The sequence below is a fragment of the Musca domestica genome, unplaced genomic scaffold (assembly GCF_030504385.1).
Source record: "Musca domestica strain aabys unplaced genomic scaffold, Musca_domestica.polishedcontigs.V.1.1 14, whole genome shotgun sequence".
NCBI lineage: Eukaryota > Metazoa > Arthropoda > Insecta > Diptera > Muscidae > Musca > Musca domestica.
In genome coordinates this window covers 465692-480644 of record NW_026712192.1, presented here as the reverse complement: position 1 = coordinate 480644, position 14953 = coordinate 465692, and the positions used below count along the sequence as shown (strand labels likewise).

General features: G+C 34.9%; 3 protein-coding genes across 3 annotated transcripts; 1 reads left to right on the top strand and 2 right to left on the bottom strand.

Annotated features, from left to right (window-relative positions):
- Positions 1 to 965: 965 nt before the first annotated feature.
- Positions 966 to 2139, bottom strand: LOC101890510 (NFU1 iron-sulfur cluster scaffold homolog, mitochondrial). The gene is made up of 3 exons (XM_005189116.4): positions 1980 to 2139; positions 1669 to 1919; positions 966 to 1612 (listed from the first exon to the last, which is right to left on the bottom strand). The coding sequence occupies exons 1-3, from the start codon at positions 2051 to 2053 to the stop codon at positions 1092 to 1094; spliced, it is 846 nt and encodes a 281-aa protein (XP_005189173.1). The 5' UTR covers positions 2054 to 2139; the 3' UTR covers positions 966 to 1091.
- Positions 2140 to 2356: 217 nt separating this feature from the next.
- On the top strand, positions 2357 to 3213 carry LOC101890682 (transmembrane protein 242). The gene is made up of 3 exons (XM_005189117.4): positions 2357 to 2562; positions 2662 to 2900; positions 2963 to 3213. Exons 1-3 carry the CDS (start codon positions 2511 to 2513, stop codon positions 3092 to 3094), a joined length of 423 nt encoding a protein of 140 aa, XP_005189174.1. The 5' UTR covers positions 2357 to 2510; the 3' UTR covers positions 3095 to 3213.
- Positions 3122 to 4312, bottom strand: LOC101891201 (uncharacterized). The gene is made up of 3 exons (XM_005189120.4): positions 4100 to 4312; positions 3631 to 3670; positions 3122 to 3569 (listed from the first exon to the last, which is right to left on the bottom strand). Exons 1-3 carry the CDS (start codon positions 4242 to 4244, stop codon positions 3221 to 3223), a joined length of 534 nt encoding a protein of 177 aa, XP_005189177.1. The 5' UTR covers positions 4245 to 4312; the 3' UTR covers positions 3122 to 3220.
- Between the last annotated feature and the right edge of the window lie 10641 nt (positions 4313 to 14953).

Below are 14953 nucleotides of genomic sequence, written 5' to 3'. Positions count from 1 at the left end.
AATATACGACGACACCATCACAACAACAAAATGCACAAAAAGCGATTTGCAAAAAGCAAAAATAATTTGATCTGCTATTGATAAAAATAGGCGGCGTCACATCAAAACTTCATATGCCCGTAATGCAAGAGTCACTTTTCCACACAATTTAAGCACAATCAGTTTACTCTTTCATTTAAAAGTTTATTTTTTACGATTTTTAATTTAGAGGTTGCTTTTTGCACTTCTACCACAGCACAGCGTTGCCATTATTCTATTTGTCGACGTCGACACAAGTCGACGGCGTTTTTCTAAGAGCACCAAGAGTTGTAGTCTAAATCCACTAGATTTCAAATATCAATTCCATAGAGTATACGTCAAGTAAATAAACGTAACTAACATTCGACATCAAGTAGATTTCGTAAATCTAAACGCGCCCTTAGAAAAACGCCGTCGACTTGTGTCGACGTCGACAAATTTGATAAGGGTGAATGTGACGACGACGTACACTTGTATTGGCTCTGATTTTGTCGTTAGAGTTACAAAAACCTTACAAAATTTTAAAAAACCTCACAGATGGTAATATTGGCACTTATGCTGTCGACAGATGGAATAATGATAATTGTATTTTAAAGAGACTATTCTGCCTATGATATTGGAGTATGAATATATGACTAATAAGAATGAACAGGATTATAAAATTGTGTTAGATGAATGAGTATACATTAATTAAATTCACACTGAACTGGGTTTGAAAAGTCGGAAACTACATCCTCAAACCAAAATGTTCAAATAAATTTAAGTTATCTTTTTCGAATTATATACTTAGGCAGTTGTATAGAAAAGTACGTTTCTCTTTGCATATATAAATAAGAGTTCCTTAAACATTAAAATTTGTTTCGCAGTGCCAAACAGTACCTTACCCTGGCAATGTTTTTAATTGCAATTAATTGTATGCCAATGAAATTTATATAAAACACAGATAATCTCAATAAGCTAATAACATTTATTAAAGCTAGACTCACAATATAACGCTTAAATTTATCCTATCACGCCAACTGATGATAAATGTTAGTCAGTTTTGATATCCTTCAAACTTAATAGTCATGCCTTTACTTCGCCTCAGTTGAAGTGCCCTTTTCTTTTCCATTTATTTTCTCTTCCAATTTTTGAAATTCTTTGTCGGCGACTTTATCCGATTCATCGAAGACCTGTTCCACTCCCTGTACTTCGGGAATATAGAATTGCAGCATATTTTCCACGCCGTTCTTTAGAGTGACTATCGAGCTGGGACAAGACGAACAAGAACCTTGCATTTTTAATTTAACGATACCATCTTCAAAGCCCATAAATATGATGTCACCACCATCTTCTTGTACTGTCGGTCGAATGCGACTATCCAGCAACTCTTTAATCATCATCACAGTTTCATCATCGTCTTCGTTGATTTCTGTGTCTGCATTGGGTTTGGCTTCATTCAATATGGGCAATCCGCTGGCAAAGAAATCCATTATGACAGCGAATACTTCTGGCTTTATAATAGCCCATTCAGCCTCCTCTTCTTTAGAAATGGTTATAAAGTCACTACCAAAGAACACGGAACGTACTCCTTCAATGCGGAACAGAAGTTTGGCTATAATTGACGAGAGCTATTAATATCGCCGACATAATATACCTCATTATTCCTACCCAAAGGACTGCAATAGGCAGCAGATACAGCAGGAAAATCATATGTATTGCCTTTACCCAAAACCTCAATGCCTGGTAGAAATTTTAAACTGTCTGGATTTGGTGTATCTTGTGTTTGTATAAACATTGTACGTTGACATTGCTGAAGCATTTTTCCACCATTCAGATGGTTTTCCAATAGTTTTGAACTCGCCTGCGATTGTTGAATTTTCCAGCCATTTTGCATCAGCCCCCTCTTTTGCATAACATCTCTGTGCAAATGAAGACGACATGTATTTAATATAAACAATAAACTTATGGAATTTCCATACCTGAGAATTAATTTATTACTATTACTTGTAATATTACGTGAATTTCTAATTGCGTTTAAAATTATTCTAGACATTTTCGTTTCGGTGTTCTATGTGTTGCCAAAAAATAACCTCAAGTTAATCATGTAAACATTGGCAGAGTTGTATTTTAACTACATTTGGCATATCACTGAACATACAACACACACAGTGGAGTTGTGCTCCACACTCACACCAAATTTGGTGTTTAATGTAACGTTAGACAATGGGATACTACCAACGGAAGGCAACATCGTATATATGAAAACAAGATATTCCTATATTAAGAATGAATTCTTTATGAAACCACTTAGTCAGTAGCATTTTTATGGGGCAAACATATCTGTCTTTCACTGAACACACCCAACTTGTTGAAATGAAAAGTCAGTTCAATGACATGTAGACCGTATACAAAAACAAGAAAATGTAAATAAAAGACGGCTGGGAAAATTGTAAGAGAAATCCGGATAACACTTAAAAAAGGAAAAGTTCAATAAAATTAACAGAAGAAAGATGGGTGAACCGCAGACAACAATTACAGATGATAAAAAGCATAGAATACAAGGTATGTGGGTACAAAATAACAACGTCGTCCGGCTACTTGGTCGCTGCAACAAAATAACTTTTGATTACAAAACACAAACTGCGCGTGCATTCATTGCAGGGGCCGCTTTTCTTGGTCTAGTTGGTGGCATATCGGCATTATTTGGGTTTTCTAGGACACTTGGAAAGGCGAAAAAATCGGAATCGAAACTCCTGGAGAAAGGTGGGACAAAAACGTTGGTTTTACTGGACGAAGGGTCAGCTTTAGCTATGCGTGCACTTGGTTGGGGTACTTTATACGCGGTCTTGGGTACGGGAGCATTCTGCTTTGGTGTTTGGAAGCTGTCAGGAGCTAAAAATGTAAGTAAATTGTATCCTTATGAGAAAGATACCTTTTTAACAATTCTTCTTTGTGAGTACAGATGGAAGAATTTCGCATGAAAATGGGAAGTGCTTTACCAAAGATAACTAGTGACGAGCCGCCCAAAAGTCGTACTGACTTTGAAAGTTTGACTGATTTAATGAAATATTTAGCTGCCTGGGGCAAAGAATAACAGAAATATAAAAAACAATGCTAATAATTAGTTTTAATAGTTTACTAGTTTTATAAAATTATATACTGACACGTATGTATGTATAACTAAGTATATTTTTAAAAAAAAATTGTTTGTTGTATTATTTTAGAATTGTCTCGTTCGGTTTTTTGAAAAGCTAGCCAGGTTTTCTCTGATTTTCTCTGCCATAACCTGATTTAAACGGTGCTCACATTGATCTTCCAAATTTCTTATCATATCCATTGTATCGGCATAATCTAATTCCAAAAATATATAAGCCTGATGCCGAAAATCCAGAGATTCTCTTATGAAGTTTTGCAAGCAAGGTGCCTTTTCCAAGTATTTTATTTTCTCATGTGATAATACTGATTTATCAATAATCGGATGTTTTTGTTTGGCCTTCTTCAAGTCACTGTATGTTTGGCGCAGCAGTGTTTTCCAATCCTTCATCTCCTGATGCAAACGAGATTCATAACTGAAATGTAATTTTAATTGAGCGTGTTAAATTTGCAACTAATTTATAAAAAAATGCTTACGCTTTGAATTCTAAGCTGTTTTGCTCTTCTTCATCTTCGACTGAAAAAAATAGAAAATATTGTAGCAGACAATTAGTCGGTAAAATAATAAATGGTATACGGAATCGGATTGAATTCAAATACATAAAAAACACAAAAAAATATAGTCAGCCTTTGGATACTTCTCTTTGCATAGGTTCATAAAGAGTCAACCAATATCAATTTTATTCTGCATATTTTATCAACGTTGTTTAATTAAAATATATATAAAATATATCAATCGCGCGGCTAATTTCTTGCTTAGGGTCACTATCATTTTTTTACTGGTTGGCCTCGCAGGGGCATGAGGGTATGAATCCCGTTTGGGATTCATATTTATCATTTGCTACTGATTTATATAGCCTATGTTAAATAGTGATAAGGAGCTTTGCGGACATATTTTCTTGTGGTGTCGCTAAGTTCTAGTAGTGTAAGCGCAACTTTTACTCACAATTTTCCAATGTCAAGTTAAATAAACTTTTTGTTATATTTTGAGTTGCATTGCTGGCAATTGTTGCAATTTTTTCTTCAGGATCCTGCTCAATACTTGTCTCCGCTTCAGTATCAGTTATTATTGGAATATCATTATTATCCATTTTTAAGAGAAACTCTATAAACAAAAGCTACAAAAATGTTGTATTCAAAATAAAGGCGCTTAAAGTTCAAAAGAATTATTCAGCGAAATGAACCATCGGAGCTATATGCAGCCGCTTTGTTCATATAGTTCCTTTAGTTCATCTCATACTTTCGTCTGTTCTGATTAGTTTCATGTTGCTTTTAACTTTCTCCTATGCCCGCTTCCTGTCAGAATTATTGACAATTAATATTTTTACTCATTTTTAAAATGATTTAAATAGCGCGAAAATGAATGAAATGTTTGGATATTTTCTAAAAATTATTGTTCAAAGTATTCAATCTCTCAATTCCATGGCAAAACTGGTTAACACTCTTAATAATCCGCAATGTACGTATCTTCCAATCGTTGATTTTGTTTTTATTTTTCAATACAATTGTTATGTTCCAGTACCTGCAAGAATGTAAACGTTTTTACTACGATAACAGATTTTTCCTTTTGTGACATCGAAAAAAATCCAAAACCCGGTTCTTGCAGGTTCTGGAACACAGCAACTGTATTTTGGTACCATTATAAAATAATACCGCATCAACACATTTGATGGTATAATAAATTGTCAAAACATTTTTAGAATTAAAATTTCTGAATGAAGCCTGTTTTTGTAAAAAAAATACATTCAGTCGAATTTGAAATTGGAGATAATCGGTAAAAAAATAGATAATGCTCCCATATATATCTTCGTCCGATTTGTCTTTTATTGTGCACCAAACGTGTAATATCAGTATGCAATTTTGCACATACAACCAAATTAGACCTGAAAATAAGTATGCCAAATTTTATGGAAATCGGTTCAGATATTGCTATAGCTCCCATATATATTGTTAATCCGATTTCTTGTTTTCGTCCTCCGCAGCCGTAATATGCATTTTGTAACAACAATATTTGGGGAAATATATCAAATACAGCTCAGAAATATCTTTGCTGAATTTCATCGAGATCGGTTCGTATTTGGATATATCTCCCATACATAACTTCGTCTCATCCCAAATGGGATGAGATTTGGCACTTACGACCGAATTGCGTCTAGAAGGTAGTATGTCAAATTTGGTGAAGATCGGTTCAGATATAGCTATAGCTTCCATATATATTGTTCATCCGATTTGTTATACTTGTTACCCACAGCCGTAATATGCACTCTGTAATAACGATATTCAGGTAAATATATGAAATACAGCTCAGAAATATCTTTGTCAAATTTTATCAAGATCGTTTCAGATTTGGATATAGCTCCCATACATGGTACAATAAAGAGAAGGTAGGCCAACTTTGAAAAAATTGCAAGTATAGAGGTCTACCTGTTTGGCTTGTAATGTCAGAATTAGTATCAAAACAATAAAAAATCAAACAACTTGTTGCATTTATTTTGAATAAATAATTGAAAACCACGATAAGTGAATGAAAGGTCAACACTTCTTTTTAAAATCATGTACTATATATCTCTAAAGGATTATTTCGCTACAAAAACTCTAGATTTTGTCGATGCATACGTTGAAATAAACATTTTGAAAACACCCGAATTTGAATGTTTTCTGAACAATTTTTTTTGTTATTGGAAAGAAAACACATACATAAACAAATAAAGATGACATATTAAGCCAAGAAAATAAAATAATTAAAATCATATGGTATCATAGCCCTACCTTGATATCATAGTACCATGCTCGACTCTGTCATTTTTTTAAATGGTTTTTCATATCTAAAATTGTACGTATGACGAATGGCATATTTTATAAAAATAATAAAAAGTCTATTTTTCAGCGTTCTTTGGCTTAAGCTTTGGGTTATAAAAATATAAATTTTAAACTCGGCATTTTGGGAAAACTTTCTAGGTGCTGTTAGTTCCTCTGTAATCCTTAAATAACATTTTATTTTATGCCAGTTTCTAAGGATCAAACCCCCAGAATAATCGGGTGAAATTTGTTTGGAACAATCTGATAATTTCCTCCAATGAAATTAAGACAAATTCGACTGAAAAGTCGGAATGACAATCTTCTATCATTATTATAACCATGGCAGAAGAATACAGGTAGATGCATCAACGCTTGGGAGCATTGATATGTCAAAAAATGTTTTTTCAAATATAAGTAGATTTTTATATTTTTCTCATACGACGTCATTTGGACGGTATTATAATTTGCGTTTTTCAACAACTTTTACAAATTTAAATAATTTTTCATTCAACATTTTCAATTCCAAACTTGGTTTGACAGTTCATTGTCCCAGCAGCTGTGTCGATGCGTCTACCTATCTCTTCTACCATGCTTGGGAGCATTGATATGTCAAAAAATTTAAATGTTTTTTCAAATATAAGTAGATTTTTATATGTTTTCTTATACGACGTCGTTCGGAGGTTATTATAATTCGCTTTTTTCAACAATTTTTACAAATTTAAATAATTTTTCATTCAACATTTTCAATTCCAAAATTGGTTTGACAGTTCATTGTCCCAGTAGCTGTGTCTACGTGTCTACCTATATTCTTCTGCCATGGATATAACCAAACAAGACGCGTTGCTTGATTTTCATATTAGTCTTAGCTGCCGCAAAATGATATTTTAAAACAATATTCAACCATTTAATAATCAAACCTTACGTGACTTATTTTACGGTTCTTTTTAGATTCTTTTTAACCTGTTATCAAATTTGACACTAGTATTGCAATAGAGGCAAATCGGCTGGGTTTTTGTTTGTTGTACATGTTTGTTTATCTCATTCGAACGGTGGCCACCTATTGGTGAATAGTGTGATTAATAGCAGATAGTGAGTGTAAGTACGCCCAATTTATCTATGAAGGCGGTAATACACTGCAATTCAATTTTAATCCGTTACATTTTTCGTCAATTGAAAAAAGCAAAACCTGCGAAACAAACGGAAACCCATAATTGTAAAAAATAGAAACACTTTTCAATTTGAAAAAAAAAAAAATACTTAAAAGAGTATATGTTTTGAAAAAGAAATTAATAGTCCAAAAAATAAAAATATATGAAGCGAACTATTGTTTATCTTTGGCTGACCAATTTCCCATAAAATAAATTATTGCATAAAGCATCAAGAAAATCTTGCAAATAATCTTTTAATAAGGCAAGCCAAGCTAAAGATTTGGCGAATTACGATTTTTGGTGGCATCCAAGGTAAGAGACATTTCATTCGTTGTGGCTTTAAAGAATATATTTAAATAATTGTGGATTATTGTGGACTATGTTTTTTGAAGGACTTTAAGTCCAATGAGATGGATTTTGAAAGAAGTATATATAAGAGCTATTAAGGTAATTTTTAATACTATTTCTTCAAATACTATCTGACCTACAATTGGGGATTTTTTGAACATATCTTAAAAGCTAGTGCAGTATTAATGAAAATTTCTTGAAGTACTAGCTGAGCCAATATCGTGAAATTTTGAAGACTGTTTTATAAATGACGAGGATTTTTAAAGAATATGTCCTTAGAGACGAGGATCTTTAAAAAAAAATATTTCTTAAAGGACGTGGATTTCTTAAAAACATTTGTAAAGGTAGACGATATTCTAAGAACACTTCATAAAGAATGTGATATTTTTGGAAAATTTTTTTAAAGGACCCGAAACACCGAGGACGTGGAAGAATATGTCGAATTGACTTTCTAAAGACTATTTCTCCGTTGTGAGGGAGGTACCAGAAGGAATGGACCGATATATTCCATCTTCACATCAAACCTTGGGTTAATAACAATATTGTGATGTGTGTAATTTGAAGAGAACCCGATGCTTATTTTAGATTTTATGATCGTTTTTGTTATTCAAATCTTTGACCCTTTGCGGGGGAGGTACCACAAGGAATTGTCCGAACTCTACCATCTTTATGGCAGATCTTGTGGTAATGGAAATATTAAGATGTGCCAAGTCTGAATGAAGTCGGATGTTAATTTCGTGTTTTATGAGCTTCATGGATATTCAAAATTTTGACCTTTTGTGGGGGAGGTACCGGAAGGAGTGCACCGGTATATCCCATATTCACACCAGAAGAAAATCGTAATTTGAAGAAAATCGGACTCCTACATCACATTTTAAATAAGTTATAATTATTAAAAATTTTGGCCCTTTGTGGGGGAGGTACTGAATGGAATTAACCGATATTGTTCATTTCCGCACCCGACCTGGCACTGATGCAAAAATTGGATTTGCAAAGTTGGAGCAAAATGGGATTATCCTTTCTCATTCTGTCTAGAAAATTATTTTCTTTGAAAATGTTGACATTTTGTGGGTGTGGTATCAGAAGGAGTGGACCGATATTGCCCATCTCCGAACTCCATCTAAGTTTGACAATAATATTACGATGTACCAAGTTTGGATCAAATCGGATACTCCCTTCGAGAGCTAACTTGCGCACCAGCCAGCCAGGCGGACGGACATCGCTAGATCGACTCCAAATGTCCTGAAACGGATTTGGTCCAAAGAGACCTAAAAACCATTATTTTGATAAGGCACGTCGTTGCGGTATAAAATGATATATGCCCTCTCCACCACATAGCTGAGGGTATAAAAAAGATGTGAAGTAATAGCACCCAGGACTTTCCTCCATCTGTCCAATCAGTCTCTCTTAAAGTTCTCACCTCCTTTTTCTGCCGGCTTCAATTTCCAGGCTGAATTTCCCTCATATGCTGAATTACCTTTTGCAGCCAATGGTGTGATATTTCTCTGGTAACGCCTTCTTACAGAGCTTGGATAGCTTATCGTTTTAGCGTTGCAAGCGTTCATAATTTCCTGTCACTCCTGTCTGCCTTTTTCTAGCTGCACCACTTCCACTAGGCATCTTCATCTTTCTGACAACTTGTGCTGCCTTGAGCATCTTATTACTCCAGAGTCGAAGATGTCCATCCTATATCGCCTTGATCTTCTTGGTGTATAGTTCATCGCTGACTTCTGTCCTTTTCCTTTTCGTCACGATGGACATCTCATCATTAAAGCACTGCAATTCGACTAGGCATCTTCATCTTCCTGACAATTTGTGCTTCCTTGAGCTTCTTATTACTTTTGGGTCGTAGATGACCATCCTCTATCGTCTTCACTTCTTTGGCGTACAGTTCATCCCTGACTTTTGTCCTTTTCCATTTCTCGTCATTATTTTCTGTCACTCTAGCGTTATTTTTTCTCGCTGCACCACTTCCACTAGGCATCTTCATCTTTCTGACAACTTGTGCTCCCTCGAACATTTTATTATTCCAAACTCGTAGATACCCATCCTCTATCGTCTTCATCTCTTTGGCGTGCAGTTCATCCCTGGTTGCTGTCCTTTTTCGTTTCTATATAAATATGACCTTTTGCGATTGATTCTAGTTCTTTCAAGTCTTAAGAGTTTGATTCTGTTTCTTCTCCTAGTTCTTCAACTTCAGTAATTGGATCTCTACCTCAACTCTTTCATCTTTGCTGGTATTTTCAGATATTTTTTACAGCGTACTCAGCATGCTTGATTTTTTCTCTAGTTTCTAGCTTTTCAGCCAACCCATCTCGCTCGGTTTCAGCTGCAAGTCGTGTTCTCTTTGAGCTGGATAAATCATCAGAAAGTTGTCCTACTAATACTGCCTTCAATAGTTTGCTCTTGCGTTCTGCCTCCTGGTTAGCCGTTAGTAATTGGTCCTTAGTTTCCTTGTCTTCACACAGAGCAATCGTGACTTTCTCCTTTGAATTCGTGACAAGTTTGAAGGCATCTTCCTTCCAAACTCTATTGTAATCATCAGTAAGTTGTCCTACTATTGCTTTCAAAGGATTGCCCTTGCTTTCTGCCTCCTGGGTAGCCGTTAGTTATTCATTCTTAAGGTGTAAGTACATAAAAAGCTTGATCTCATGGCTAGGCATATTAAAGTCAAATTATAATGGAAAGCGGCGGCACGATTTTAATACGGCTCTGTAATCCCTTTATGAAATGTCACAAAATATGCCTAACCATGGCTTCAAACTTCTTATGTACTTACACCTTGAGTTTTCTCGGATTCACCATACTTATTTATCCTTAGTTTCATCGGCAGTCTTGACTTTCTCCTTTAGATTCGTGACAAGTTTGAAGGCATCTTCCTTCCGTGGATTTTTGAAGATAATTTCTTTTTAGGATATTGTGATTTGTTATCGTGGACATTTGGCAAATATTCCTGCAATGACTACCTTGTAGTCATCATAAAAGACTATCACAACTTATTCCAAATGTACGAACAATGGACATAATCCAAAAGCAACGATGGCGCGCAACGAAAAAAAAAAAATAACAAAAATGAAAAAAAATCAACTCAGCAACAGTGTGTGTAGTAATAATGAAAGAGTCATCTAGCAATAACAACAATTAGGAAATTTATATAAATAAAATAAACTTTAGCCATTTGACCTTGAGATAAAATAATTTCTATTCTAGGCTGTGGCGATAGTTTCCTTGACCATAACCTAGAATAGAAATGAAAGTCATTCATAAACAATGGGTGGCGAAAAACACACACACAAACACTACTGTCTATCCATAAAAGACACACACACACACAGATATATATTGGGGTTCACTGAAATATTCTCATGCTCAATTTTGAAGAAAAAAAAAATGCGGGAATACAGTGAAAACATGAACTACTTAACTTTTACTCATTTCTCTCGCAGCCGCTTGCGTTGGCCTCTTATCATCACCACCGCTGCTAAACTTCTATAAGTGTTTTATTATAAATGGAATTTATTTAGAATTTTGTTATTCAGTGTTTTTGTTTTTTTTTTTGTATGACAAATAAAAAATACTCATAATCTTATCAGCCAGTTATGAGAAGGCAATGAACGCATATCGTTGTTTTGCATCGAAAAAAAATATAATAAAAAATATAGGTGACGGGTTATGAGGATTATTCATTAAGTCTGAATATGAAATGGGCTGTAGAAGCTATAATTGGGGACTTTTTGTAAAAATTTGACTATAGCAACCGATTTTTGAATGGGGAAATAAGGTTTTTTTTTTCGTATTTAAGTGACGTTGCTGGTATAATGGGGCTTTGCGCGACTATAGCTCATCGGATGAGCGGTGGTTCTTGTCACTCATTGACATTTCGGTTGACAAATATTAGAAACACATACCGGTCTTACAGATCATAATAGGGGTTTATAAAAGGACCTGAAACATGTCGAAGAAAAAAACCAAAGAAAAAAATAAAAAGCGGAATAACTTAACTAACTCCACTGCCTTCCATTCATGCCTGCTGTCATTTCTAAGCTACTCATCCGACAGCTGTTAAAATTATTCCAGTAATAGCTCATGTTATTGTTTACAAGTGTACAAAAGCATTTTGGTGAGAATTTTCCAGAAAAAAAGTTATTGTATTATCTTTACATTTGGCTGGAAAACCACAATCGTTAGAGCACTTCAGCATATAAATGTGAATAAATCTTTTGTGTCTCGTACCATTGCTCGGTTCTCGCTCGTGATACTGGTAGCGTAGCCCGACGTCAAAGAAGTGGACGGAAGAAAACACCAACATCAGCAAAAAATGGTCGGAAAAGTAAAGAAAAGCGACTTGATCGAAACCCGCATCGCAGTGGCCGAAAAATGGTTCGTGAGCTGAACGCATTGCAATATTCCATTCGGCAAATAATGAAAAATGAGCTCGGGGTAAAGCCATTGAAATTCCAAAAAGTGCAAGAACTTACACCGCAACGAAAAGAAAATAGACTCAAAAGAGTTGCTTCGCTTGGCCGAAAGTGGTGAACTGACGAAGTTGATTTTCTCTGATGAGAAAACATAGTCCAGCAGTTTGTAAACAAACAAAATGAAAAGAGGTCAGCTGAAAATGTGCACCTTCGGTTGGCCACCAGAACTCAAACGTCGGCCATGATGAATGTGTGGACCGCCATAATAGCCGATGGTCGTTCTTCGGACGTATTAATCGACCGCGGCATCAGAATAAATGCCGAATATTATCGTGAATATATTCTGGAGGGCGTATTAAAGCCTTAGGCACGCAAACTTTTTGGCCGCAGACTTTGGACATTCCAACAGGACTCGGCACCATCGCACTCAGCACGCGCCACCCAAGAATGGTTACAAAATGACATTCCTCGCTTCATTTCCAGCGCACAATGACCACCAAAATCTCCGGATACAAATCTGTTGGACTATTGTGTCAGGAGTATTTTGGAAAGCAAGGTTGACACTAAAAAATACCAATGTGTCGATCACCTCGAAAAAAGACCAAAACACCGCAGAGCAACCTTCGGGCAGCGTGTGACGGTTTCATTAGGCGTTTGAAGGCCATAATTCGTACCAAAGGTTACCAATTCGAAGAATTCCGTCCGTCTGTGGAAATCATTCTAGCTCCCGAACGAAATAATGTAGATTGATAAAATTTTACTCAAATGTGTACTATGTCTGCAGGACTTTTGGTACTGAAAATGAGCCATGTAGGTCCACATTTTGGAATAGCCCCCATATAACGGTGTCACTTGATTTTTGATGATTTTAGCGACATTATTCACCGAAATTGTTTCAATTTTGGTATTTGAAGTTCGAAATGGATACTATAGCATATTACAGAAAATTGTTTGTGGAGGTCCACATCTTCTTAGAGCCCCCACATAACGGTACCTCCCGATATTCGGTACTTTGTTGATTTTAGCGACATTATTCACCGGAATTGTTTCAAATTTGATATTTGAAGTTCAAAATGGATACTACAGCCTAAGACAGAAAATTGTGTGTGCAGGTCCAAATTCTGGTATAGCGACATTATTCACCGGAAATGTTTCAAATTTGGTATTTGAAGTTCGTAATGGGTACTGCAGCCTAAGGCAGAAAATTGTCTGTGTAGGTCCACATTTTGGTATAGCCCCCATAAAATAGCACTTCCCTACTTGACGATTTTATCTACATTTTTAACCGATTTTTTCAAGTTTTCGATTTTTTTTTTCAAGTTTAGCATTTGAATTTTTAAGATTTTAACAGAATTTTTAACGGATTTTATTTTTTTGAAAAATTCCAAATTCGTTCCAAATGGTGGAGAGTATTCAAAGTTGGGCCCGGTCGAACTTACGGCTGTTTTACTTGTTAAGTTTAAGTTAAGTTTGTCCTCTTCTTGATTCTATTTGTATTTAGTTCAATTGGATATTTGAACAGTTTTTTGCTGCTTTTAAGTTAAGCTTTGTCTTTTTTTCGCTTTCAAATTAAGTTCGGATTATAGTTTCATGTAATACTTTTATTCGGTATTACCAATAAATTTTATTTTAATTATTTTCAATTTTCAAATCTAGCACTAAATGTAGATTTTAGCACTCAATAAAAAACCCATTGATATATGTAGTTCTTCATGTTTTTTTCTGAGGTTTGGTTGGAGCCACACATCCAATCTTCTCATGCGATGAATATAAAATAGGGCCTTTTGAAATTTGCTAGGAAATTCTAGTTGCCATTCTCTTAATTAATATTGTTTTATTTTCCAACCTTATTGACATTTAGAAATATTAAGCATCAGCTGTTTTTGTCTTCTTTAATAAAAGTTGCCACCTATTCTTCTTCTTCTTACGATTATTTATTCTCATGGTTAACACTCTAAGAGGCGTACACCACAGGAATTTAAGATTACAAATGTGAATTTCCCTGAAGATTATATTTGGGATTTTGAGAAGCGTTTTTCAAATACTATGGTATGTAAAATCTCACATCTTTCGGGACTTGTTTTGGGAGTAGAGAACATATAATTGTCTTTTGTTAAGCAAATCTTCTGAAGGACTTTTTAAGAGCTATTGGAATATTTAAGAAAAAAACACAAACAATTCAGAAAATCTTGCAAAAAACAAAACAATTAAAAAAGCATTAAGTTCGGCCGGGGCGAACTTTTAATACGCTCCACCTTAGGGTAAAGGAGATATTAGAACCCATTATGACCCACAAATACTAATTTTTAGACAAATTCATGCGAAAATGTGGCAAAAATCATCAAAATATCGAATATCGGGAGGTACCGTTATATGAGGCTATACAAAAACGTGAACCTTCATATACAATGTTTCGCCAACGGAGCTAGAACTCATTAGGACACATAAATACCAATTTTTAGACAAATCCCTGAAAAAAATGTGGCAAAAATCATCAAAATACCAAAAATCTGGAGGTACCGTTATAAGGGGGATATATCAAAGCGTGGACCCATACATACAATATTTTGCCACACGAACTAAGACCCATTATGACGTACAAATACCAATTTTCAGACAAATCCGCGAAAAAGTATGGCAAAAATCATCAAAATACCTAATATATCGTTCTGCTAACAAATTGTTCTGCTAAATTTTGACGCTCTACGTCAAATAATGTGGGCTGTATCGTGATTTCAACAGACAGACAGACATCGTTAAATCGACTTTTATGCTTATTATGAATATATATACTTTATGGGGTCTACGACTAATATTTAGGCATGTTACAAAGTTAATATACCCTCCTTTGCAAGGTGGAGGGTATAAAAACGAATTTCATCTCACGGCAACGAAGAGGTACCTCTTCTGGATGCATTGGTAGCTTTCCCATTGCTTCTAAATTGACAATTTTGTTTATTTACGTACTTCCATTGAGCCAAAAATTAGCTTCTTTTTAGCTGAATCGAAGAACATTCATTTCCTTAATAGAGCACGAATTTTAATAAAAACGAATCTATTATTTGCATTCAGTCCAGATTTTATTTT

Excerpts from the sequence above, each read along its gene's own strand:
- LOC101890510 (XM_005189116.4), bottom strand. The coding sequence starts at position 2,053 with ATGTCTAGAATAATTTTAAACGCAATTAGAAATTCACGTAATATTACA. Across the intron at positions 1,920-1,979 it reads AGTAATAAATTAATTCTCAG|AGATGTTATGCAAAAGAGGG; the intron begins GTATGGAAATTC and ends TCATTTGCACAG. Across the intron at positions 1,613-1,668 it reads TGCCTATTGCAGTCCTTTGG|CCAAACTTCTGTTCCGCATT; the intron begins GTAGGAATAATG and ends CGTCAATTATAG.
- LOC101890682 (XM_005189117.4), top strand. The coding sequence starts at position 2,511 with ATGGGTGAACCGCAGACAACAATTACAGATGATAAAAAGCATAGAATA. Across the intron at positions 2,563-2,661 it reads TAAAAAGCATAGAATACAAG|GGGCCGCTTTTCTTGGTCTA; the intron begins GTATGTGGGTAC and ends CATTCATTGCAG. Across the intron at positions 2,901-2,962 it reads AGCTGTCAGGAGCTAAAAAT|ATGGAAGAATTTCGCATGAA; the intron begins GTAAGTAAATTG and ends TTGTGAGTACAG.
- LOC101891201 (XM_005189120.4), bottom strand. The coding sequence starts at position 4,244 with ATGGATAATAATGATATTCCAATAATAACTGATACTGAAGCGGAGACA. Across the intron at positions 3,671-4,099 it reads TAACTTGACATTGGAAAATT|TCGAAGATGAAGAAGAGCAA; the intron begins GTGAGTAAAAGT and ends TATTTTTTTCAG. Across the intron at positions 3,570-3,630 it reads AACAGCTTAGAATTCAAAGC|TTATGAATCTCGTTTGCATC; the intron begins GTAAGCATTTTT and ends ATTACATTTCAG.